The sequence below is a fragment of the Melopsittacus undulatus genome, chromosome 13 (assembly GCF_012275295.1).
Source record: "Melopsittacus undulatus isolate bMelUnd1 chromosome 13, bMelUnd1.mat.Z, whole genome shotgun sequence".
Classification (NCBI taxonomy): Eukaryota; Metazoa; Chordata; class Aves; order Psittaciformes; family Psittaculidae; genus Melopsittacus; species Melopsittacus undulatus.
The window spans coordinates 4,765,357-4,791,175 of record NC_047539.1 but is presented as its reverse complement, the minus strand read 5'-3'; the positions used below and the strand labels follow the sequence as shown (position 1 = coordinate 4,791,175).

The 25,819-nt window shown below is 47.2% G+C and overlaps 1 protein-coding gene across 4 annotated transcripts in view; it reads left to right on the top strand.

Annotated features, from left to right (window-relative positions):
* CLIP2 (CAP-Gly domain containing linker protein 2) overlaps positions 1 to 20,069 on the top strand; it is a 54,411-nt gene extending 34,342 nt beyond the window's left edge. For 2 of the 4 annotated variants that reach the window (XM_031053656.2, XM_031053658.2), the window contains exons 7-15: positions 1,048 to 1,108; positions 6,899 to 7,843; positions 10,205 to 10,262; positions 10,702 to 10,785; positions 11,039 to 11,195; positions 11,721 to 11,880; positions 12,451 to 12,636; positions 16,035 to 16,094; positions 16,694 to 20,069. In XM_031053656.2, the coding sequence (XP_030909516.2) occupies positions 1,048 to 1,108; positions 6,899 to 7,843; positions 10,205 to 10,262; positions 10,702 to 10,785; positions 11,039 to 11,195; positions 11,721 to 11,880; positions 12,451 to 12,636; positions 16,035 to 16,094; positions 16,694 to 16,705 (1,723 nt within the window). In that variant the 3' untranslated portion in view covers positions 16,706 to 20,069. Of the gene's footprint in view, positions 1 to 1,047; positions 1,109 to 6,898; positions 7,844 to 10,204; positions 10,263 to 10,701; positions 10,786 to 11,038; positions 11,196 to 11,720; positions 11,881 to 12,450; positions 12,637 to 16,034; positions 16,095 to 16,693 lie in introns of those variants that run through there. The other 2 variants (XM_031053657.2, XR_004081266.2) reach the window with 2 other exon arrangements.
* Positions 20,070 to 25,819: the final 5,750 nt, after the last annotated feature.

Sequence of the window (25,819 nt, the reverse complement as noted above, 5' to 3'; positions counted from 1 at the left end):
GAGTCCAATTGCTGTATGTATATAATTAAACTCTTCAGTGGGAATAGAAATACATTTCTGTGTATTAACTGAAACCAGTGTGGAGTTCAATTGAATGATGCTCCTCCTGAGCATGCATTGTTCTGTGCATAAGTCTTCGTGTTCTCCTGGTAGGCAGCTCACTTTCCCAGCTCCAGGAGGCCCTTTAACCCAAGACAGCTGACTCCTTTCCTAAATATCAACAGATGCCTCCTCTAATTAGAGGAGGTTTACACGAGGAAGCTTGTTTATGTAGATATGTACACTCAGTGGTTTTCATCTGTAACGGGATCTGAGTCCTTCCATCTGGCTACCAGCTCAACATCCTCATTACTGCCTTCTTTTTAATCACTGAAGAGAACAAAGAGGGCTGAGGTTAGAAGAAAACTGAATTATTTTGTATCATTACTGGACTTTCTCTTCAGACTTTATGAAAGAGTCTTAGTCATGTCTCTGTGTGTGCATGTAGGTTTATGTGTGTTCAGTCATGACTGTCCTGTACAAGCTCTGGTGAAGGCTTTTCTGCCAGGGCAGCTCCCCATTTCCATGCTTTGGAAATGTGAAGTATTGCTCACCCTCACCCAAGGAGGCAGAGGCTCTGATTCCCTTGAAATAGTTTGTATGGACCCTGTGCATTTGGCACAGGAATCGGTCAGTGCTCGGCTGCAGGATAGCAACATGCATGCAAACCAGTGAAACCTGGTTGTGGGTTTCATGTTTTCTGGATCCCAGTGTCAGTGAATAGCAGTTGTGCCTGCTGAGAGGTGGTGCAGCAGAAGCAGCACATCTGCGAGCGTGTACCTTGCAAGAAGGCAAATGTTTGCGATGTGGAAAACTTGCTTATTACTGTTTAGCTCCATGGGTCATGCTGTTTAACTGCTTCTAAGCTGTTTGTGTACAAAGATTGTTTGTATCCCTCTTCTCTCAGGCTTCTGATGTGTAGCAGAGGCCCATGTGCAGTGACTGCTTGGAAAGCTGATGTTGATCTGGGTGTTACTGATTTCTCTTTGTGTCTTCTCCCCTCCTCAGGAAAGTGGAGGATTTGCAGTTCCGTGTGGAGGAAGAATCCATTACAAAGGGGGATCTGGAGGTAATTCTTAACACCCTTACACCTTGATACCCCTTGAATGTGGTGTCACAACCTGAAATTGCACGTGGGGACTCACTTGATTAACTTCTGCCACCTTTTGCTCAACTCCAAACAATGCTATATCTTTGCCGCTGGCTTTGGATGTGCTGTGAACACTGTGGTATAAACTGCGAAGACTGTTGTTCTTTGGTATGTTGCCCAATGACTAATAATGCTATGAGCTGCTTAGAATTAATCACGTGCAGCCAGCTTGGCTTCAAGTGTCACCAGGAGTTGCCAAGCCATGTTAATTCTGACTGTATCTGAATGCATTTCAACATATGTTTTTCCACTGTAGAAATGACCTGACTGCTTAATCACTGTCCCTGTCAGATGTTATTCTATTGCAGCTGAAGTGCTGTGTATGATATGACCTGTGGTATCCCTGTGTGGAGTCCTCTGCCCATGAGTGTGAGGTTTGACACTAGGATACCTGTTCATTTGAAGGGTATGCTTGGAGTGATGATGTGGCAGTGAACACTGTGCAATCTGGAAGTGATGTTGGTAGCTTGCCCTCGAGTAGAAGGCTTTACTGTGGGGGAGAAATTGAAAAGATACTTCTGTGAAAGCAAGGCCCTGCTCTGTATGTGTATATCAAAGGACTTTAGGTTGAGTGCTAGGTTAGTAACAGCCAGAAATACTGGGGGACCTGCTCCTGTGCTTCTCCATAGGGCATATCAGTAAAAGCTCAGGAAAATAGGAAAACTAGGCAATGGAATATGTTGCTATGGCTTTGACCATTCTGACATAAGTCTCTCCTCTTTATCTAGAATCATAGAATAGTTAGGGTTGGAAAGGACCTTAAGATCATCTAGTTTCAACCCCCTGCCATGGGCAGGGACACCTCACATTAAACCATATCACCCAAGGCAAGGTATAAATCAGCAGTGTACTGATAGCATACCTTTGATAATGTGCAGTCAGGTTTCTGTGATTCCTGAGCTTAGATGATAGGTTTCCATCAGTGCTTTGGAGAAGGCTGGTTGATCCATCCATCATTCCCTTTGAGAGCAGCAAATTGCCCTTGTGTAAGCTTAAAGAATTTAGGCCTGGCTGTGTAATAATGGCAATGGGACTGAGGCTGGCTATATATTTAGATACCCTGTGTTTCAGCAAGGTGGTAAGTTGCTATGACATTAATGCTCCTGTGCCTGCAGGTCTTAAACTGAGGAAAGATCTGATTGTCATTTGGGCTGGGAAGGAGTTGCTTTGTAAACAGGGCTGTGGCCAAGCTTCTTACAGGCTGTGAGGGTCCTGTCTTCACCTCCATGTTCATCTATACAGAGGAACAAATAACTTCTTAAGAAAGAGTCATGGAGCAGTTTGGTTTCCTGTGATGCAAAGAGCTGAAGTGTTCCCAGTGAGTCCAACACCAGTGACAGCACAGGCATCGGCAGAAGGTTTGGCTGTGGTCAGTTTTTACATCCTATCCTGTCTAATTTGGGTGCTCAGAGTGAATGATTGACTCACTGGAGATAATTCCCACCTTCCTGCTTTGTTGTGGAGCCACTTAGGATTTCCAGAAGCAAGCAATGCGCTTAAATAAAACTCATTGGAAATCAGGGGGGATAAGTGCTCCTTCACGTTGTAGGGTGTTTTCCTGTAAATGGTTATTCCTGGTACTCTTCATGTAAATTCACAACAAGATCAAGCAGTGGCTGCTAGCAGAGCCGTTCACATCCCTAGCTAGACCTGAACAAACCACTCAAATACCAAAAGCAAAACCCTCCTCTAGTCTTGAAGGTGAAGTCCCATGGTATTTCTTGCAATAGCATGTAGGTTTTGAACAAATCTGGGACTTCCAGGTGTTGAGCATGGCAGGCAGCATCCCTAGAAGCTCTGACCAAAGAAGTCAGTGTCTGAGGCCTAGAGATATGGATCAAGTCTGTGGACCTCTGATAAAGAAGGAGCTGTGCATTTAGCCTTGGAATGAATTCAACCCATTTTTGGTCCTGTTTGACAATGCTGAAGCTATAGTGGTTTGGAAGGTTTAAAGCAACTGCAGGAAAACAGAACCTTTTAAGAAAGGCTTTTAAGGGTGAAAGACCATGATTTATAGGAAATATTAATCTCTTCAAGAAACTACCTCATGCTCATCTCCTGTAACCTGCATCATGCCTTGAACAGCAGTGGGAAGTCAGTTTGTAGTCTGTCAATAGTAATTCAAAGCTAATAACTGGAAGTCTAAAATCCAGATCTGAGCTTCCTCAATACAGGAGAATGTTGAATTGAAGCTCTGAGTGATGCTGGCTGGGCAAGCCAGTTTGCATAAAGTATAATAGTACAAGGCTTGATACAAGTCTAAAATGAAAGGATTGTAAAACAGTTGGTCTTTCTTCCCTGATTATTTTTCTCCTCAGTTTTCATCTGTTTTTCCATTGGAAAATAACAGGATTGAAAGATACTGAGCAAGAATATCAGGTGGAACTGAGATAGCTTTGCTGGGAACTTGAGTGTTGCCCTCAGGAATCTTGAGACTGTCTCTTTGGGAGATGCAGAGATTAGTGTTGTAGCAGTTCAGCATCTTCAGGTAGCCAGTATCTGACATGCTGCTACCGGCTGAGGTAATCCCAAATCTGTGTGGCTCAAGTTTCACTTGGGGATTTTGAGCTAGTGTAAACTGAAGAAAACCTGTTGTTATCAATGGAATAACTATCACTAAGTAAAAGCAAACCTGCTTTTTTTACCTTGCAAAATTTCCATCCTGAAATGTGGAGCTTTGAGCATTGCAGGGAGCAGGAGAAGCCTCTCAGTACATAATTAGATTTCTTTTCTTTTTAGGATGCATTCAGCCAACTTTTACACTTAAGTGATATTATTTGGGTCTTTTGATAATGTTGGGTTCTTCCTTCAGGAATCAAATAGACCACATAAAATAGTCTGAATATATCCAGCAGTTGATCATGACCATCATCATATATCATATATAATGGTACCTTTCAAGCTGGAAGAGAAAACATGGATTTGTATAAACTTCAGTTTCCATCATTTTTACACAGCTCTCCAGAACTTATTTTATTGTAGGAAAGGGCAGAAAGTCCTTAAAAGTGGTTGCAATAGAAAGAGGGGAAAGCAAATAATTATATGGAAAATGAAGGGCAGAAAATGGAGGCAGGGGGAATGGTTCTGCTCAGGTTTGTTTGCTTGTCAGTAGGTCTGATTTAATTCAAAGGAATATGTTGGGTTTGTAAGCTAAAAACCTGTGAAGGCCAGAGTCTGCATGCGTTTTCCCATGTCTCCTTTCCTCTTTTATGTATGGGAAATTTTACATGATACTGCAGTGGTCATTGTGGAGTCCTGAGGTTTGCCATCAAGTGCAGTTATGTGTACTTCTACCTTAAGAGAAAGGCACTGAAGCAATACCCTGAGTCATGTAACCTGCCCAGATCCAGGTGCACTAAAGCTCTTGTGCTTACATCAACCAAAAAAGCAAAACCAAAACAATGGTTCTGCTTTCCTGTGTACAAAATCACATTTAAATTCATAGCAGCTCTTTTCAAACCTAAAGCATTGATATATAACAGTTTGGGATCTAAATTTCTGATCTGCTTTCAGTGCAGCGTATTTTGGGTCTTAACAACATACTATGTACAGTATGACCTGACTCTTTTTTAGTGCAGAGTTCAAGCTGTCTCAGGAGCAAAAAGAGGATGGGAGCTTCCAGCTCTTCATCGCACTTTGTGATTCTTCTTGAGGAGAGATGTGGAGAATCATTGCAAGGTGTTTGCATTCTCTGATGTGGTGCAAGGGTTTTGCAGTGGTGGGAGCTTTGCTTTTTAGGAGGTGTCTTCAGTATAGTCTTGATACAGGAAAACACCGAAACAGTTTCTAATACAGAGGGATGGTTTCCCATTATAGGTTCAGTTCTCTTGCAAATAGCCACTACGTGTACCATGTAAAATCCTGTAGTGACCATTTTCTGTTTGGTTGGATTTTTCCTGCTTATTTGGATCTTTATTCTCTTCCTGTTGTGAACTGCCTTTCCTTGTCTTGTACACTGAAGATGATGTTGCAGCCTTCTCTTTCCCTCTCTTTCTCTCCCTCCCTTGCCCTTTTCCCATTTCCACTGTTCTTTTCTCCCTCTGTGTGACCAGACTCAGACGCAGTTGGAGCATGCCCGAATACGGGAGCTCGAGCAGAGCCTGCTGTTTGAGAAGGCACAGGCTGAGAAACTCCTCAGAGAATTAGAGGACACCAGGGTAATCGACCCCCACTTGCCCTGCCTGCAGAACAGCGTGCTTGGCCCCTGCGTTGATGCTCATGATGCCTTGCTTTGGGTTCCTTTCCTTTGGGTGTTGTGGGATTCTTTGATTTTTGGCTTGGATTTAAGCTTCCCTGATTCTTTTGTTTGTGTTTTTATTTGCTCTCTCCTGGAAATAGTAGTACAATATAATTTCTAGCTTTTGCTTCTTATGTGGGGACTTGTTTCTCAGATTGAGTTTGCTTCTCTGCCCCATGCCACCATTTGACACATGAGCTCTTCACAATTCATTTCTCAATTAACATGCCCGAATAATATCTGCACCCTGCACAATTCATTCTGCCTCAAGGCTGCTCCAGGCTGTAACAGGAAATAACATTGCAATCAGCATTCCCTTTGTCCCCTCTGCAGTTGTGCAAGCTGCCATCTGAAATGGAAGATACTGGTGAGTGCAGGTGGACTAGCTCTGATCCTTGGCCATGCCTGCAACAGGACAGGCTGCCCAGATGAACAGCACACCTGATCCTAAAAGCAGCCAGATGTGGAAAGGGCTTTGTCATGCTGGTGTGGTCTGGGAATCAGCAAACTTGCTACAGTGAGCTTGCTTCTCAGCAGTGGATTTTAGAGCTGTGGAAAATGCAAATATGAAGTCCTCCAAAAGGGCTAAATGGTTTGAATCCCCCTGTGCCCATCTAAAATAAAACCCACACAGCCTCCTGGGCTGATGGTTAGTGGGGGAAAGTGGCAATTGAAGTGAAATGGAATTGATTACTTGTGTTTTAACTTGGTTTCCTTGTTTTTTCTGCTGCCTTCTGATATTTCATCTGGTCAAATCTCTCCTTCTCCATCCATAGCTGCAGTACTCTGAACTCCCTGTGACAAACAGGTAGTTCAGCCCTGTTAGGCTACATTCAGACTGTAAGCCATCAACCCATAGCCCTTATGCTCAGTATAACCATGGCCAGATTTATTGTCTTGCATCCTCTAGCCTTCTACATTATTTTTTACTTTGCTAATGAACTCTAACAAGTACTCTTGTATAAAAAAAAACCATTTCCTTTTTACACCAGGGTAAACAAATTATGATGCAGAAGAAACAGCTTAGGCTGAGGATTGCTGAGCAATAAAGGAAACGTGATATGCTTAATGTTGGGTTTGATGCTTGTGATATTCCTGCATGTGCAGTCACATCGCCTCTGTGCATCATCTGGCAAGATGCCCTTTCAGGACATTGTTTTTCATAAAGCACTGTTGCTTTCTAGCGAATTCCAAGGGTTGTTTCCAAAATGTGTGCTTTTCTGTGGAAAACAAGAGCTCATATTAGAAAACAGACAAGTTACAATTGGCACGAAGATATAACTGAGTTATCGGTGATGGTTACCCTGGTGCAAAACTGTACTCAGGTTGGAGGGTGCTGGGCAGTCTTTTCCTGTGTATCTGAATTTTGACTAATGTACGTTGGATTTACTTCCACTGGAGCACACTTACTGAAAGGAAGGATGCAGCAGCTGGAGGTGGGGACTGACTGTGTCTTCTCTGTCATGTTGCAGTTAACCACGGTGGCAGAGAAGTCCAGGATCCTGCAGCTGGAGGAGGAGCTGAGCCTCAGGCGCAGTGAGGTGGATGAGCTTCGTCAGTGCCTCAGGAGCTCTCACCAAGCAGACACCCCAGAGCATAACCTTGGCTTGCAGTCAGAGGCTCTTCGTCTACGAGATCAACTGCTGTCTGCCAACAAGGAGCATCAGAAGGAGAGCAGCCAGCTAAAGGAGAAGTATGAGAAGACTTTAAAGAAGTACCAGCAGGAGATGGAGAAGCTGAAATCTGTCAATGAGAAGTACTCGCAGGAAATCGTTGACCTAAAGCATAAAGTTCAGCAAGCCACTAATGAGAACATGGGACTCATGGACAACTGGAAGTCCAAGTTGGACACGTTAGCTTCAGACCACCAGAAGTCTCTGGAGGACCTGAAAGCCACACTGAACACAGGCCCTGACACCCAGCATAAGGAGATTGTGGAACTGAAGGCAGTGGTGGAGAGTATAAAGATGGAGCACCAGCTTGAGTTGGAGAACCTTAAAGCAAAGCATGACATTGAGACAGCTGTTCACATAAAGGAGAAAGAGAGTCTCAAACTGAAGTTGCAAGAAGCTGTGGATGAAGTGGAAAAAAGCAACAGCAACTGGAAAATGCAACTGGAAACAAAAAGCAATCAGCACCTTCTTGAGCTCCAGGATGTGAAGGACAAGTGTCGAGATGCTGAGCTGAGGGTACTTGAACTGGAGAAACTTCATGGTGAATATACGGATCAGACAGAAGCAATAGCTTTCTTAAAAGAGCAGATTTCTTTGGCTGAGAAGAAGATGTTGGACTATGAAACATTACAGAAAACAGAAGCCCAGAGCAAACAGGAGATCCACAGATTGCAGGAAAAAGTGCTTGTTTTAGAGAACAAGCTGCAGTCCATGGAGGCCCTGCATCCTTCTCAGCATGCAAATGTATGACTTCTGGGTCATTTTGCTTGTTTATCATCACCTTTAGTAACCCTTCCTAAGAGTAACTCTCAGGTGCTGCCTTAGGTGGTTTTCTGAGGCTTTAATGCCTTGAGTATGTGGATGTTTTTACCTTCCATTGATAGCGGTTTTTCTGCACCTCGTTTCCATGCGGAAGGTGTCTTCCCACTCTGGAAAACCAGTACAGTGGCACAGTTGTTGTTAAGCACAAGTGGGCCACATCTGGGCTTAGAGGCACATGACTGCTGCAGCAGCGGAATAGGGTTATTGTGGTTGTGAGGGATGGGCTCTCATCCTAAGCAAGCAGTGTTTTGAGCTGAAAAAGCATAATTTCTGCAATACTGATGTTGTCCTCCATGTAGCAGCCTTAATGTATCATTGAGCAATGGCCCTTAGGGAGGTAGGTGGAGGGCAGGGTGAAAGAAGAGCCATTGCCCGTGCTGAGATGGAGCATGTATCTTGCTCAGGATGTGGAGCATGGTTAAGGGGATGAGCAGATAGGGCTGGGTGAGAGATGTGTGCCAGTAATGCAGCAGAGGCCATGGGGAGGTTTTGCAGCACATGGGAGACACAGGGAAATGCTGGCTTTGAGGATTACAGTGGAAGAGCTGCTAGCAGGGGTCAGGATGGCACCGGTGTGGGGAAGTAAGGGACATGTGGCTCACTTTGCACTAGAGTGAGGGGGGATATGGCTACTCATGCCTCTAGGCTGGACCCCTGTTTGTGGTTGGATTTTGCATAAGAAATGAGCAAAAAACTCAGCTTACAGATTGTTCCTGTGGGGATGCAGAAAATTAAACTAAGCCAGGAAGTGTGCACATGTTAAGAATACTCATTTGAAATCTGTTGCTGGTGATGCAGTCACTGTTCCAGACTGAGGTGCCAGTGAAGTGAATCTAATCCCTCTGTTTAATTTGCCAATGTGAACAGCCCCATTGAAGTCAATGGCACTTCTAGGCAGCAAAGCCAAGCCCATGAATTAGTTTGCCAAGTCAGAGCTTCCTGCCAGCAGAAAGACATGCTGAACTGGACAGGAGAGGCAAAAGCCCAAGCAGGAATCTACAGCATTTATGGTGTTTCAAGGGTGGTTCCACCATGCTTCATCTAGTAAAGACAGTTGTGAACAATAAGTGCAGCCAGGGCCTTGGGAAAAGTGGGTTGTTATTATAACATATCACATGTTATAGCCAGTATTGAACCAGAAATGAATGTTAAAAGCTGGATGCTTGTTCCAGAGCCCTTTAGATAAATGAGAGGGCTCTGGGGGATATTGATACCAGATTAGAACCAGGGGGTGCTGCAATAATGATTTCAACTATGTGTTGATTTAGAATCAGGAAAATGTAGGAAGAAATGCATGGGTGCATGAGTGTCACAGGGCAAATCTTATTGTTAAATGTCTTTTAATTAACAGCAGTGTTAACTATCTAAGTATTTCAAACGTGTCTTTTGATGGTCTTTCCTAGACCTTCAAGTGGGAATTGCAGCTGCACTTCCAAAGAGCAGTTGTATAGTTTTTCCATACTACATCAGGAGGCATATTTCCCCTTTGGATGTACTCCTGCTCCTGTCAGACGTATCCTGAAGCCCACTCAAGCTCTTGGGGACTGACCTCAGGGCTTCTGGTGGTGGTGGCCACATCATCTGCTTCATCTGGGGCACATCCTGAGGTCCCACTGAAAGCTGCTGGGTGTGAAGAGGCTTCAGGGGCTGAATTGTGGCCTCTGCAATGGAAAGTTTGGCTGTGAGCTCTGCAGGCTCTGGCTTTTCATTGCAGTATAGACAAAAGAGGATGGGGGAAAGGCAGAATCTCCTGTATTGGACCAACATTTGCTTTTTACTGTTTTTATTAATGTATTAATTCTCCAATAATTATTAATATTTTGGTACTGTTTTCATAAGTTTAGGCACAGTTAGATTGTTCAGAAGTTGAGAAGCTTGTTGATTGGGTCTCAAGCTGAATGCTAAAGAGCACTTGCACCATGATTAACCACAGGAGACTGGTAGCTGAAGGAGAGCAGCTCTTGCATTGCTCTGCACAAACTCTGTGTGAAAGCTGGAAGCAGAGCTTGTGGGGAAAGCCCACAGGCTTTCTCTCTTCCCTCCTGGGTGAATCTCACTGTTGTGCTCATCTGCCTGTGGTTTGGGGCAATCTCAGGTGATACCATTTAGCTTTCAGTACTATCCAGAGTGACTCAAAAGCCTTTTTCCCCTCTCAGAAAGACGCAAAAGATGATAATTTCAGTACTGGATACACTTCTGCTTTGAGTGAGGCTTTGTAGTTAACTTTGCTTTGAATCTTTGAGTAAAGGGCTCTTTACATCTTATATTTTACTTTTATTTCAGATGATTGAAACTAATGATATTTCAGAAGAAAAGATAAAGATGAAGCAGACTATGGAAGGTATGAAAAATTATTGCTTTTTATCCTGGAACACTGTTCTGGTGACTCGTGTCTTCCCTTCGTCTAACTGCTGTAGGGAAGTAGGGAAGGCTGTGTGGATGGGGCTTAGGAAGCTGGGTTCATCTCGGATTTTGTTGCATGGCATTTGTTGTTTGGTAACAAAGTGCTCTAAGTTCCTTTCCCTGTTTATTTATTAATGTTTTATTCCTCCTACCCCTGTGGTTGCTTCCTTAAACCTATCTGATATGGCTTCTCAACTGTCATACCTTCTAATGTCTGGATGCAGTGAGAAACACCCATTATCTGTCTCCTCTGCCAATGGAGGATATCATGGCCGTGCCCCTGTTGTACCCTGCCCCATATGCTGGATCCCTTCCTGATCTGCACAAAGCTTTTTCTAAGCTTCTGATCTTTGTCTTGTCTCTTCGTTCTCCTGCAGACCTCCAAGACAAGCTGAGCAAAAGAGACAAAGAGGTGTCATCACTGGTGTCCCAGACTGAAACTCTAAGGGCCCAAGTAAGTGGTAAGTTTCCCTAATCCAGTGCTGGTGGGAACTAGGTGCTTTCCTGCTTGTCCTCTGTACTGGTATTTAGGTTTATTGAATGTCAGAAACTAAAAGAGGCAGAGGTAAATGGAGCTGGGTGTGTTGTTTCCAAGATCTCCCTTAATTAGGACCAGAGCTAACCACATCTGTATTGTTATGAGTGGTAATGGGGAAAAGGCAAAAAGCAGGAATGCAAGTGAAGGACTGAGACCTTCCCCTCTGCTTCTTATAGCTTTGGAAAACAAATGCAAAACAGCAGAAAAGAAGGCTGATACAGTGTTGAAAGAAAAGAAACGTCTGGAAAGTGAACTGGAAGCCTTGACGAAGAAAACACATGATGCTTCAGGGCAACTGGTCCTCATTAGCCAGGAGCTACTCAAGAAGGAAAGGTCAGTGTTAGGTCTGAAGGACAGAGCTGGAGACAGGGGGCCTTGTGTGTGTGTGTGTGTGTGTGTGTGTTCATTCAAGGTGCTGTAATTTACCACTAAAAGAAACCTGGACATTGAATCATTAAAATCCAGCCCCCAGTTTTCCTGTTCTTTAGAGATGCTTACTGTGGGAATTTGGTTAAAATTAGGGGCTGGGAGTTATCAAAGGGGCTGCCCTTTCACTGCTTGCCAGGAGCTGCAAGACAGTTCAGTGCACATGTAGATGCTGAATGAAGCCATCTTTGTGCCAACTAAGCTGGCTGCTGCCCTGCTCTGCAATACAGTTCCTTGGGCAAGTCCCAGTCTCTAAAGCTGTCACAGTTGGGGGGACAGGAGATCTGAAGCCCCTGAAGTGATGGGATTTGAGTCATGTTTGCTCACTGGCCTTTTTTTGGATCTGTAGCAAAGGTAGGAGGGAGCACAGCAGGACACCAGGGGTGTGTGAGCTCTGCAAGTGTCCTCACCTTTCCATTCTGCTTCTTCCAGGAGCCTGAATGAGTTGAGGGCACTGTTACTGGAGGCAAACCGGCACTCACCTGGGCCGGAACGGGACCTGAGCCGGGAAGTGCACAAAGCTGAGTGGCGGCTGAAGGAGCAGAAGCTCAAAGATGACATCAAGGGACTGCGAGAGAAACTGGTTGTGCTGGTGAGGACACAAAACTCCTCCTGGCTTTGCCTTGCAGGCTGGAGGGCTCTGTGCTGCTGCTAGGGGTAGTCTTTCACCCTTACTCCAAATCTTCATGCTTGCTTTTGTGCTACTGAGCATTTGGTGTGACCTTAGTTGACAGTACCTGTGAGATTGGACCTGTCTTAGCAGTGACTCATTAAGTAGTAAAAATGTCCTTGTGTCCTTCTCCCGTGGTTTTCTGTTCCCATAGGTTTTAGATCCATGGCTAATTAAGGCTAAAATTTGTGGGAGAGAGTGCAGGTCAGCTGCCCCACACTGTTTCACACATTCTGTTCGAGGCATAAGCAATGTCCTCCAATTCCTGTGTACTTCAGTGTCCTCCAGTGGTTGAAATGTGAATAATTCATTTGAACTCTGCTGAGAACAAATTGCAACTGCTGCTTGTACAGTTGCCTTCAGAGCTGTGCTCTGACCCCATCTACTGTTGAAATCAAAACACAGTTGTTTGAGTTACTGCGAGTTTCTACTTTGCTTAGTTTCTGTAGTGATTTGGTTTAACCTGCTCTTATCTTCCCTTCGCTGTGTAAGGACAAGGAAAAATCGGTGTCGGATCAGCGGCGATACTCCCTGATCGACCCTTCATCGGAGTCAGAGGTGATCCGGCTGCAGCACCGGCTGGTCAGCACGGAGGATGTGCTGCGCAACGCGCTGGAGCAGGGCCACCAGATGGAGAAACTCATGGAAGCAATGAGGCTCTCTTCTGAGAAAACACAGGTAGAGCATCAGCAATCACTTCACAGGTTGCTCAGCCCTCAGGTCTGTCCTGAGCAACCTCCTGGGATCTTGGCCTGTGCTGTGGAGGGTGATGGAGTCAGCTGGGACCCTTCCTTTCTGCTTGAACCAGTCTGGAAAGACTTTGTTCTGTCAGATGTAGCTTAGAATGAAGAGAAGCTTCACGACTTGGTAATTATGGATCCTGTTGTGCTTTGCAAGAATGCAACCATAATTTAGCAACGTAAATGTGTTTTGGAGAAGGTTGCAGCATGAGTAACTCTTCTTTGTCTACAATGTGTGGCTGCATATCCTTGAGGTACAGGCAATTTGTAACATGAAGGTTGAAGGTTTCTGCCATCCCTCTTCTCAGAAAGCTTTATTTTCTTGCAATTCATAAGCATAACTTTGGAGGTAACTCTGGGAAAGTTTTCCATTTCTCTTGCCAGCTTCTGAAGGCATTTCTGCATCTGATCTGGGTTTGCTGATGGACCATGAATGATACCATTCCAGTTACTGCCTTCTCTTCTCAGCTTCCTCTGGTCTCCCTTTGTTTCTTCTGACAAAAGCAAAAGTGCTTCTGTCCTTTGTCATGCAACCTTCTTTGTGAAATTGAAGGCTGCAAATGGCTTGACTTCCCACATTTGCCTTTTTCCATCTTGTATCTAAGCCCTGGGTTATTCCTCATGCAAAGTGACCTGCTTCTTGTGCCAAGCTTTGTGCTTCATGTCCTTTATTGCTCTTCTAGCTGTATCTTCTCTTGTGTCTGCAACCAGGTCATGGTTTTCAGAGCCCAGATGCACTAGTGCTCCTCATGTGCTTGCTCATCTAAATTCTTAGCTGGAAAACGTCTTTCTCTTGCAGTAATGAGCAACAATTCATATTCAGACAGACACGTTAGGATAGTACAAAACAAGCCACTAGTAATGGAGAATGGGCAGAGCTTGTTTTCCCTGATGCAGGTGCAGATGGTCTTGTGGTAGGTAATCTTGGGGGGGTGTGTGATAGTATCAAATCTAGTCTTCCCATGGCAGTGTCTTCTGCACAGTTTGCAGATACACCAAATGGCTGTTCTGCATTACAGTAGTACTTGGAGGGAGACAGCCGGGAGGAGGGTGCATGGTAGACATCGCAGCCCTGAGAGCTCTGCTGGCTCAGCTGAGCATCTGTGTGTTGCAGACAAGTTGCTATATCCCGCAGTGCAGCACAGGCAGCCGTCTGCTGGCACCAGACAGGACAGCTGCAGTCGTGATGACAAGTTAGTGGCAGTCCAAGATGTACTATAATCCTATTACTACCTCTGGAGTGACTTTAGCTCCTGCTGTAATTGCTATGTGTCAAGTGAAAGTGCATCATGACAGCCTCATCCGCTGGAAGCTGTGGGAGGGGTGGGAAAAGTTTAGTCTCTGCTTTAATGCTCAGTCCCTTGAGGAAAAGGGGGTCTTCTGTTTCACATTCCTATCTCCAGAGGTGGTGTAGGTGGTAATTCTTTCTTCCCCAACTGTAGAAGATAACTAATCTTCCATAAAGTGAGTTGGAGTGGACCTTATGAGGTCGGCTAATCTATCCCTGGTATTGCTTTGATACTTTCATGCTTAAATCTTAGAGATGTGACAAGATAGTATTATGTCTTCAGCTACAAGCCATGGTACTGGGAGACAGCTGGGGGATTACTGCAGGAGGCAAGGCCTCAAACTTCTATTGATATCAGGGTTTTAAAGTGCCTAGTTACAAAGAAGTCTGGATCAAAGCTTCCCTAGTTTCAGTATGATACCTGTTCATCCTTTCTCTTATGAAGGCATTGTTAACTGGGAGCTTTCAGGCTGAGCCTGAGGACATTGCTAGTTTAAAGAGATTGTGGTGTATTAGTCAGTGAATTGATGGTTCTTCCCCAGAAGCCACATGTCTTCTGCAACCCATTTTGTATTACTTTCTGACCTCCTGTCTCCTCTCTGTCAGCAGCAGCTGTGCCCGAGGATCTGCCTTGGCATCACTCTCCCTTTGTCTGTCAAGCCATCACTTTGCAGCACTTTGCAGCTCAAGAAGGAAATCTGTAATTACCACAAGGTGCTGCTGCTCTCCCTTAGTCAGCCACCACACTCTGCAGTCCTTGGGGTGCCTGGCTGGCCTTGGTGTTAGACCAAAGGAGGTGCAGGAGCTGGGGAAGCATAGTGGCACTGTCTTCATCACATCCTCAAGTACTTGCTGCCTTGCACTTTCCATGCCTGCAGCTGAAAAGTATTTGTCCTGTCATAGAGGAAAAGGATCTTTATCTTCTCCATGTCTTGGGAGACACAAGCTTTGCAGGAAGCAACGAGGATTTGAGCCTTTTCTTGGAGAATTGGCAGTGATTGCTCTGGGAGTTGTTTCATTTCATTTCAAGTGACTTGCACCACTTTTTTCATTATCGTGACCATGTACTGAGACCAAATTTCAGACCTGACTCCTGGTATCTGATAGCTGCTTAGTGCAGAGATTGGGTGTGCTGCAGCCATGGTAGGCTCTGTTGCCTGAATCTCCTGTGGAGTGGGTGCAGACCCCAGGGCTGCATCATTACAGCAGCACTATTGACATCCATCTGGGTAGGATTCGCTGCCTGCTAAACACTGGCAGTTCAGGCTTTGAAAGCGGAGCTCAGTTTGAACCTCTGCCTGCTTTTCCTGCCCAAACAAAACCCCTGTTCCTTTGAGGTTACAATAAGAATAGAACCTGTGTAGCTGGGCCTCCTCTGATGATGGCTTTTAAACCTTGTCATCTTGTCTCCCTATAATATCTGGTTTTGCTGCCATCAGCAATTCACCAGCAACTGTGAATATGGTTTCCAAGACCCAAGCAACTGACATTCGCCATGCTGTGACTTCAGGCTGCAGCTTTCTTCTCTTGTTTGTGCTTGTTGTACTGTCATATTGAAGCTGAAGGGCTCTGTATTATCCCTCCTAAGGAAACATTATAAATGTTTAAAGTTCTTGTGTATTCTAAAGATAGACCAGCCTGTCCGGGCTGCCAAACTTGTCCCTAGAGATGGGAAGCAGGGAATGGCAAATGTCCTTTTCAATGCTGGGATGTTCACTGTGCTGTTTTGCAGCTAACGCTGCCCTTTGCTGAGGGTTTGTTTATTGAGATTTTGAGAGTCAAAAGTGAAGAGCTTGTCTGTGTCCATGAGGACACTGGGGGATGTTTTGTAGCTCGAAAGGATGGAATCCAGCATGTGGGGATTGGGCCAGGGTGCAGAGGGCAGGAAGCTTCTTGCCAAAAGTGGGGTGGGATTTTTGCCTTCTCCTTTCCTTATGTGGAGTGGGCTTTTAAGGAAGAAAATAGCAGTCTTGCCAGGTTTCAGAGCTTGCAGGCAAAACCACTGTGCCCTGTATCCTTCAGCAAGTATTGTCCATTCTCCATTGCAGACTGGAAATTCTGGGTCTGCTAATGGGATTCACCAGCAGGATAAAGCCCATAAACAAGAGGTAAGTTATAAGCAGAATGTAATTTAAAACAGTGACTGCTTCGTGTGATTTCTTGCCTGTTGTGCTGGGGACAGCTCTTGGATGGAGGCTGTTCTGCCAGCAAAGTTTGGCTGTCATTCCCACATCAAAGCCAGTTCCTAAGCATATGATAGGAACATCACCATACTATAAAAAACACTTGAAGCCATCAGGAAGGTGCTGGTGAGATGCTCACTGAGGTGCAGTGGGTGCTTGCTCTGGGAGAAGCAATGGAAAAGGAGTTTATTCTCAGTCTCCTGGGTTAGTGCCTGTATGGCTCTTCTGGCAGCCCCTGCTAGAAGCTGCTTGGTCTTAGATCTCTGCCACCCACTTTACATGGGTGGCATTTGTGGGATGTGGTTATGTTCTGCCACAGTTTTCATGATGTAGGACAAGACCTGTAGCATCAGACTTCATCTCCACACAGGTAGGATGGCCAGGCTGAGGAAGAGGAGGTGTGACTTCCTGAGCAGAGGCATAGCAGGCCTGGTGGCATTCCACTCCGTGCCTCAGTTTCCTCTTCTGTAGAAGTACCTCTGTGCTTGCCCTCATCCTGCCTAACAAGGTCTCTTTTCTTCCAGGAGAAGCTCTGATAGAGAAGAGGTGAAGAGGATCATTTCATGCCAATATCCGCTCCTGTGCACTGTCAGGAAAAATGGTACCACATTTGGCTTTAGCACCTCCAAAAGACCAGACACAGTATTTTCACTTTAAAGCAGGACCATGTTTATAACACACTAACTGATGTAGTCAGGACAATCCTGCAGTCCAGTTTTCCAAGACATCCTTTGTTCCAGAGGGGAGCAGAAAGGTCTCTCTAGGTTTGGTTTCTTACTTGTATTGGTTTTGACTATGGAATTTGTATTGCTGTTGTCCCACCAGCTGACCTGGTCTGGATGATGGCTGCCCCAAATGGTGGCTGAAGTGTTAACAAGTCCCAGTATCCCACAGGAACTCCAAAAAGATTTGCTTGTGGTGTTCGATGCTTCTCACATGGTCTGTCCCTTCCCTTCCACACATCCTGCTGTCTTGAAGACCTGCACAAGCAAGTGAAACCTGCTTGGCTGACTGTTCATGCTGGCACATGTAGGCTGAGCAAGTTGGGGTGTGGGGATGTGTTTCCCTCCACCTTGTAGAAGACATCAATGTTCTGGAGACTGTACTTAGTGCTTGTATTATAGCATGTCCTGGGAAGTAATCTGATTTCAGAGGGATATTTGTTTTGTTTCTCATCCAGTGCTGTTTGGGGACAGGCAACTTGAGCTGTGGTTGGCCTTTCTTCTTGCAGAGATCTCTGAGCAGGCCTGCCCATGCCCTGCCCCACAGCCAGGCTGCCCAGCCTCATCCCCATCACTTGTATGTGTTTTATCGGGTCTTTTTAGAGCACAGGACTCCACAGCTGCATCCCATCACTGGCCTGAGAGCTCCATGCTGCCTGCAGTCAGTGTGGGACAGATGCCCTGTGGAGATGGTTCCCTCCTTGCCTGTTTGATTTAACAGCTAATCAGGGATCACCTGGCCTTTCTCTGGAGCTATCCTTGGCTCTGCAGTATGATGCTCCAGTATGATGCCTATCCCCTTCTGCCAGGAAAGCAGAATGCTGAGGTGCTGCTCTGAGCATCCATGCAGCAGCAGCTGTCTGTATTGGATGGGTACAGCATTCCTCTGTGTATGACCTGAGTATGAGTATTTGGAGCAGAAGGAATACAAGACTAGAGCTTACACAGCTCTTGTCTCTACATAGCAGTGCAGGCCCAGGCAAGGATCTCGTTCCTTTTCTGAAGACTTTACCTTCTCTAACTTTGACCACAGCTCCCAGGGAACACTAGGGTGGAGGAGAGGGACAATATGCTTTTAAAGGTGTGAGACTCCAGATTCACTGCTCAGTACCATAGGGAAGAGTCACAGCAATATTTCACCAGGCTTTCTCTAGTTAGTGCCTGACTCTTCCAGTCTTCAGAATCTCATATGTTGTGATGAGTTATGTGTGAAACAGGACAAGACAGGAGAGAGCGCTGAGAGAGATCTGAGCCTGAGCCCAGGCAGATGAACATCACATCATGTCAGCTTCATTGCTTCTGCCTTCATTTCCTGTAAGGTTGTGCTACTTTGTCTTCAGGGCTGCCAGACTCCTGCTTCCCTGAAGGATGAGCAGCCAGAAGCAACCTGGGAAAGACATGGGATTCATGGCTGCAGTTCTGCCATGAGGAGGATGTTGCTGAATCTGGGCTATGACACAACACTGGACCCTGCTCACTTGATGTAGGATTGGTGATCTCCCTCCATTCAGAGCGAGGATGAGAGAGGAAGGTGACTTCAGGGCTGTACAACAGGACAGAAAGCACAGCTTAAATCTTGTGCATGGCAGGGGGAGGCAGAACTGCCCTGTAGAAGTGCTTCATCAGTTTTACGCATCACCAGGGAGATTGCCAAGCTCTGAGGCTTTCCAAAGGGATCGCAGGGGTTATCCAGAATCTTCCTGGTCCATGTACTCATCTCCTAAGCGATTCAGGAAAATCACAGAGGGAGTGCTCATTGTTGCAGCCTGTGACAGTGAATGCCTCTCTGGGAGCCGCTGGCTCTAAGAATTGTGGGCTGGTGTTTCCCAAAGTGCTGCTTTGCTTGGTCTCTGGTGTCTGCAGCTCTCTCTGGATCGAATGGAGCTAAAGGAATGCTGCCCATCTCCAAGCCCAGGGCTTCCCAGGCACCTGCCAGTGGGTGAGCCCATTCTGGTTGGGAGCTTACTTTCCCTGGTAGGTCTTTTAGTGATTTGTGACCAGTTGCCTTCATCTATAAAGGGGGATATCTGCGTTTTCCACATCCCTCAGTGAACCTTTGGCTCTGCACCGGGCAGGATCCCCTGGGAAGACTTTTGGGGACCATGTATTTAGTTCCATTAATCAGATCTGAAGTTGTCAGGGCAACTTTCAAGCTGGAGGAGTGTCTGGCTCCTGTCTCCTCCCAGGGACCATCTTCTGTGAGTGGCTCAGACCTGTGGGTCTCCCCAGTCAGTTCAGGTGACAATGTAGACCTGCAGCAGATGGGTCAGGGTTGGTTTAAAGATAGTGCTGATGGTCTTCCCTGCCTGTAAATAGCTGTGCTGGTCCCTAAGGATCAGCCAGGAGCCAAGAACTTGCTTACTGCAGAGGCTGTGTGTGGGCTTTGCATTGCAGGGCCATACTGAAATGGGCAGTGGGCCAAAGCCAGGGCCTCTGTATTCCACCCTGTTCTGGGGGGCTGCTCCCCAAACAGGAGTGACTGCAGCATCAGCAGGACATGCTATCACACATCATTTGGGTTTTAGCTCAACCCTCTATAAAGTGGCCATGGTTGAACATTATCCATGTTCTCCCCCTCCAGAATTGGCATAGGCTTCCCAAGGGCACCTGCCTCTGGCTGCCCTTCTGAGCTTGTAAGAGACCAAACTAGGGACAAACTTGGAAAGGACAAGGAGGAGATTCCCCGGCCCCTCTATTTATTTGTAAGTTTAAGTGCTATTTTTGCCTACGTGGTGGTGTATAAAGTACTTCACAGTATTTGGTCTTACTGGCTTGGTTCTTCAGGGGAGATTTTCAAGGGTGTTGGAGCACTGATGCACCCATCTCCTGTTGCTGGTCAGGAGCTGGTTCCTGTTTGTGCCTTCACTTCCCTTTGGCTTCAGCCTTGCTCTTATCTTGACCCCCAAGAGCTGGTACAGGAGCCTGGGGGGTGGTTGTGTTCTCGCCAGCCCCTCTCCCAGGCTGTGCATGCTGTGCTGGTGCTGCATCTGGAGCTGAGTCCTGACATCCTGCCCCAGAGCACCAGCACACGGTGGGGAGGAGGAGGCAGCGCATCTTTGGAGTCATCAGCACCAAGGGAAGGGCTGGCACCCTCTGGGACACCAGCCGTCATCCAGCTACGGTACCCAACAGTTAGTGATGCTTTTCTGCTGAAAGCTGAGACATTATCCAGTGAACAAAGACTGCTCCATCTTTAGTGGTTTCTTCTCTAACCCTCTAGACCAAAGGGAAAAGAATCAGTCTTGGCTGGTGATTTCAGCTTTATCCCTCCTACAGCAGCCAGCAAGCTGGAGCAAGGGGCAGCACTGGGCCAGTGCTGAACGATGGGTGCAAAGCTACCAGCCAAGGCTCTGCAGCTCTTGCCTACTCCCAGCCACAAGCCCTTCCTCTGGCTTGCACTAGAGATGCATGAGGGTTTCATTCAAACAAAATGATGCAAATGACACTGTCAAAGTCTTAACAAAAATGCCAGTACTCTGTTGTTTGGCAGCTTTAGCAGCTCAGCACTATCTTGTAGGGAGTTATTAATACACTAAGATCTTATAGGCCTCATGTAAGTTACCATAATAAAGATGATACTAGATGTATAAATGGATGATAACCTTTTACCCGTACAGTATGTATTACAATTTTGTAGTTTAGTCATTTTTTGGCTATCAGATTTTGTTAGTATGATATAAAACCAAAAGACAAAAAAAAAGGTTTGACTGCTAATGTCTATTTTGTTATTTGATTCACTTTATTTCTTCCTCTGTACAAAAGCTGTACAAATCTCAGTCTGTGTAACTACCCCACACGTGTATTCATGTACCACCCCTGTCCTGGCTTGCTGGTGTGGTGAGCTTGTTACTAACCAATAAACTCTGTGGCTGCAGTCGGGCACCCTGGGGCTGCTGGGGTGTGTTCAGGGTGTTGTGCAGTGCCCAAGCCATGCTGAGAGGGAAGTGGATGGGATAAAGGGGGGCTTTGGCAGGTGCCCCTTGTCCTGAGCCCCAGCAGTGAGCTGGAGCTGTCAGCACTGTGGTTCAGCTGAGGGCTGGGTTTGTAAACAGCCAAGCATTAGCTCCTTCCCTGGGGCTGCTGTTGGGTATCTCCTGAGCCATGGAGTACAGTGCTGTTTATTCATCCATGACTATTTCTCCCCTCTTAATCTCCCCTGTCCGTCTCTGACACATTCACAACACCCCAAGGCAAGGGGTGCTGCAAAGTGCTGCTCTAGACCCACCTGCCTGTACCTCAAGAGAGGCACATATTCATTTGAGTGATGCTGTCTTGATTCTGCAAGGCCAGAAGTGGGGACTGGGTCATCCTCGTCCCTTCCAGCTCACTCACCACAGACCTTTAGAGCCCAGGGAATGTGTGATTGCTGTGGAGTGGTCCCAGAGAAAGCTGTGGTTGCTGCCAGCACCCTGTGCAGCCCAGCTCCTGCCTCTTTCCCTTATGTTCTCACCAGGTGCCTGCAGGTGAGCATTGTGGACTTATGCTGGCCCCCCATGGGCTGGACCAGGGGCAGTTACTCCAGTGGTTTTTCATGGCACAGCATCTCTTCACTGGCATTGTGCCCCAGCTCAGCAGCACCCCCCCTCCCAGCAATAAAGCATCCATACTTCCTCTTGCCATGCTTTCCTGCACCCGTGGGCTGTATGTAGATCCTTTGCTAAAAGGTGATGGGTTCACAGCTGTCTTAAGATACATGGAAAAAAAGGGATGGTTTTTTAACTTGCTTCCTGGCTGCTTCTTTTCCTGAACTTAAGCTTCTCCCTTACCAGGATTACCTGGAAGTTCTAAACCCTTTCCAAAGAACTGGTACAGTTTGCAGATGATGAGTTGATTCCAGAATGGGGCCCTAGGTGCTGGACAATAACGCCATGGAAGCTGGGCATGCAGCTGTATTCCAGAGCTGTAGTGTGGTCTGTACAGTGTGGTCTGCTCTTATTTTCTCAAGGTGTATAGGAGTTGCTGTAACCCCAGATCTCTCAGTGCGTTCTCTTTGTCCACCAGCTCCCTGTGCACTGCAGGGGCTCACAGCTCCTGAAATAGCTGGGTAAGAACAGTGGGTCCCTGGGTTACGGCACTGCTGATTCCTAGAGCTGCTGCCAGTGCTTCACTGTCCTCCAGTGGCTGGAAGGAGAATAAGTGGTTTGAACTTTGCTTAGGAGACATCCCTGGACACAGGAATGTCCATGCGGGCCCAGCCCAGCATCTGAGCTGATGCACTCAGTATTTACCCTGCTCTTCACTTCCCAAGGCTCACGCCAGGACTGAAGGTGCTGTGGCTGGGCAGGGGTGGGATCCTGGCCCAGGGCATGGCTCTTGTGTGTGATCCCACTGTCATGGCTCAGACCTGGTCTGATGCACTGGTTCAGGGAGCTTTGTCACCCTCTGCTCCATTGATGCCAAGGCACTAATAAGGGAAGGATTGCTCCAGCACAGCTCTTGTGCTGTCCCCATGCTGACAGCAGGGTCACCAAGCAAGTCTCCTTTTGTGGCCACAAGTCCTGGAGGGAGATGTCCCCCAAACCTGCCTGTTTATGGGGGCAGGAGCCTTTATCCATATGGTGAATTCTCCATTGAACCCTTCCTGGGGTCTGGGCAGGAGCTGCTTACTCAGGGCAGGAAGCAAAGACCATGAGCATCATGTCCCTGCTCAGGGCAGCTGACTCCAGCTCCATCTTTTCTGTAGCTCCACACTATCGTTCATTAAGGTGCATATTTACAATCAAGTGCCCAAGCCCTGGTATCTCACAGAGATAACACCATAGCACATGCCTTTGTTTGCAGACATTGCTGTTAATTGTACAGCAAGGATTAATAAAACATGAAGTTGAAAGATGCCTAAATCACAGGGGGGGAGCTGGTAATCTCTGCCAACAATAATATTTGCACTTTATTTTCATCCCAGCATCCAGCCAAGAGCAGGACCACTGCATGTGAATGGATGGGGTGAGGATGGAGCAGGGATCCTGACCTGCTGCTTGGGCTCAGAAGAGGTGATAGGTGGGATGTCCATCCTCATCTGGGTTAGGGACCTCATCCCCTGGGATGTTGTGTTTGTGCCTAGAGCTGGGTGGGTGCTTCAGGGATGGGTTTAATCCAGGGATGAGGGAGGGATGAACCATGTAGTGCATGGGGACATGTGCAGAGATGACATCTCTGTGGGGATGTGGCTGCCCTGCTCTAACCACCATCCTCCTGCTGGACCTGCCTCCCGAGGGCACATCCCTGTGGGATGTTCCCTGTGGATGGGGTGGATGTCCCAGCTCTCTGCTTGGTGCTGGGAGACCTGTGAGCCACCAAAGATGCTATTTGGCTTTTCCAGGGGCTGCTCATGTCCCCTCCCTGCTGCAGCCCCAGGGCTGGAATCAGGGCTGGGAATGTGCTGCTTCCCCAGCAAGGCTCTTTCCTCCCCATCCCTTTGCTGCCTAACAAGCATCCTTGTCAAAATAGCTAATTTCCTTCCAGAACAAAAAGTCACCTGAATACATTTGGAAGCTGTATTGCACTATCAGGGTAATCAGAATTTAATTTGATGCAGTCAAGGCTCTAAAAAGATGTTATCAAGGGGAACATCAAAGCTGGATTCCTGCGCTTGGAAAGGCAACTGGAATGCTTAGTCCAGAGTTCTCATTTTATCGGAGACTTTCAAAATATCAGTCTAAATAACAAAAAATGAATATTAAGAGTATTTGCAAATTAATGTCTTTTGTAGCTGAACAAAGGCTCCTTCTTTTGCATGTCTGGGACAGTCTCTTATTAAATCCTACTAATTATACAATTTTGTTGTGTCTCATCATTTCTGTGCTTGCAGGAATTAAAACTGAAGCTCTTTTCCCCTTTTATTGCACCACGTTGCTCTGCAGGGTCCTGATCCTGCAAAGTGGGGCTGCTCCCACTCACACAGGGAGATCCCATGGGTACAGGGACAGAGAAGGTGGGATGGTGACCTCGGTTGCTCTTTCTGTCCTGGGTCTGTTATGCCCTTGGGTCTTTACATCATTCCAGCTCTTGGAATAGCTGAGGGAAAGCTCCAGCTTGTACTAGTGAATGTAATCGTGTCATCATTTTAGGTTTTGCTTCTAAAGTACAATGTCAGAAGGCAGAAAAGTGTCTTGGGCCTTTTGGGCACCCAGAAGGTTGAAAATGTGACCCAAAAGTGACCTTGGGGATGAGGTGCCCCTTTTGGGGGAGGTTTTGCTTGACCTGTGGGCCATGGCTGTGTAACCTTGACCATATTCCCTTCAAACACCACTATTTCCATACCAGGCTCTGGCCGTTTTGCCACCCAGCATGTGCCAGAGCAGCCGGGGCCATGGTGATGCACAGCATCCCCTGCCCATTGACCCGGTATCTTCCCTTAGCTCCTATTTCTGCAGAGCCTGATCCCAAACACTGTCATTCCCACACATGGGGTCAGACCTGGCCCCTGGTTTAGCCCTCGGAAACGTGGCAGGGGAGCTTCGGGGGAGAAGGAGGTTCAGCCAACTTCGTTAGGGAAATAGCATGGATCTTGTGTTCAAACCTTTGAAGTGTTAATTAAAAAGAATTATGCAAAGGAGCGAGGGTTTGAAACATTCATTTGAATCTCAATAAGGCATCTGTATTAAAAATAGCAGCGGGATCAACTAAAGATACAGCAGTTTTGGAGCAAAACGGTGCCGGCATCCCTGGTGTTGTTGGGCAGCAGGTTTGTGCCCGCTCCCTGCCCCAGATGGGCACAGCAAGAGCCTGGGGAAATGCTTCTGGTCTAATGTTTAAGGACCTTCAAAGCATCTTGTTGCTGCTTTGCTGTAATGCATGGGGAGGGAGAGAGGGCTGCATGGGAGGTGGGTGCAAGGCTGGGCCTACCCCAGGGGCACCCAGCATGGGGCACAAGGCACCCCGCAGCCCTCGAACCACCCTTTAGCACAGCCCTTGCCAGAGGGAACCGAGGGGATGTGTGGCTGCAGCACAGCCCTTCATTAAAACCCCTGGCATGTCCTGGCCCTTGCTCATTCCAATGAAAAGCATCCAGGGTATTAATTACCAGATGGGAGGATAACGCCGTTAAGTTTACTTTTGTGCTGCACAGAGCCAGCGGGAATGTCAATGCCTCCTGCCCTTGGTGTGGTGCTGCAAGGGCACCCGTGGGTGGGCAGCACCACAGGGGCACCGAGACCCCCTGCCTGCGGAGAACTGGTGCTCTTGGCTCGTTCCCAGTATGGATGTGAGGGTCCTGCGGTGGGAATGGGTTTGCTGGGCAGGGAGCTGGAGGGCCTAAAGCAGCCTGGGCAGGGGATGAGGGTGAGGAGCTTTGCCAGAGCACATGGGGAAGGTGCTCATGGGCAAAGCTGGATGCTCCCTGTGAAACTGAGCGTTGAGTTCAGTGCTGGAGCTGTCACCTCAGCTGCAGGGTTGGTTAAACACGGGTGAGCATCAGCCTGAGCTCGGGCAGGGCTCAGGGGCAGCGGTCCCTTGTCCCCTGCTGGCTGGAGGAGGTGATGCTGTCAACCAGAATTGCCTCAGGGATAACCCCAGTGCCTGCCTTCCTGTGCCACAGAATGGGATTTTCATGAATGGAGCTTCCCTGTTCCCATTGGGATGCCTGGAGACCTCAGAAAGGACACTAGGACCAAGGGCTGGGCTGTCGGACCTCTCCAGGGATGCTGTGGTACTTGCTGCATCCTTCCTGCCCACATGGGTGCCCAAAGGATTCCCCATCCCTTGCAGTGATGACACAAAACCAACCCTGGAGATGATGTCTGCTTAGGAAGGAGCCTTTCCTGCTACCAGGTGACATGGAGCTGGGAAGGATGGGAAGGTCAGAAAGGGGAAACCTCCCTGCTGTGCTCCCCAGGATGCTGTCTGGAGGCTCCGGTTTGGGAGCACCTCACCTGGCTCCCATTAGCATGGGAATCACTCAAGGTTCACACACAAGACAGCTGGAAAAGC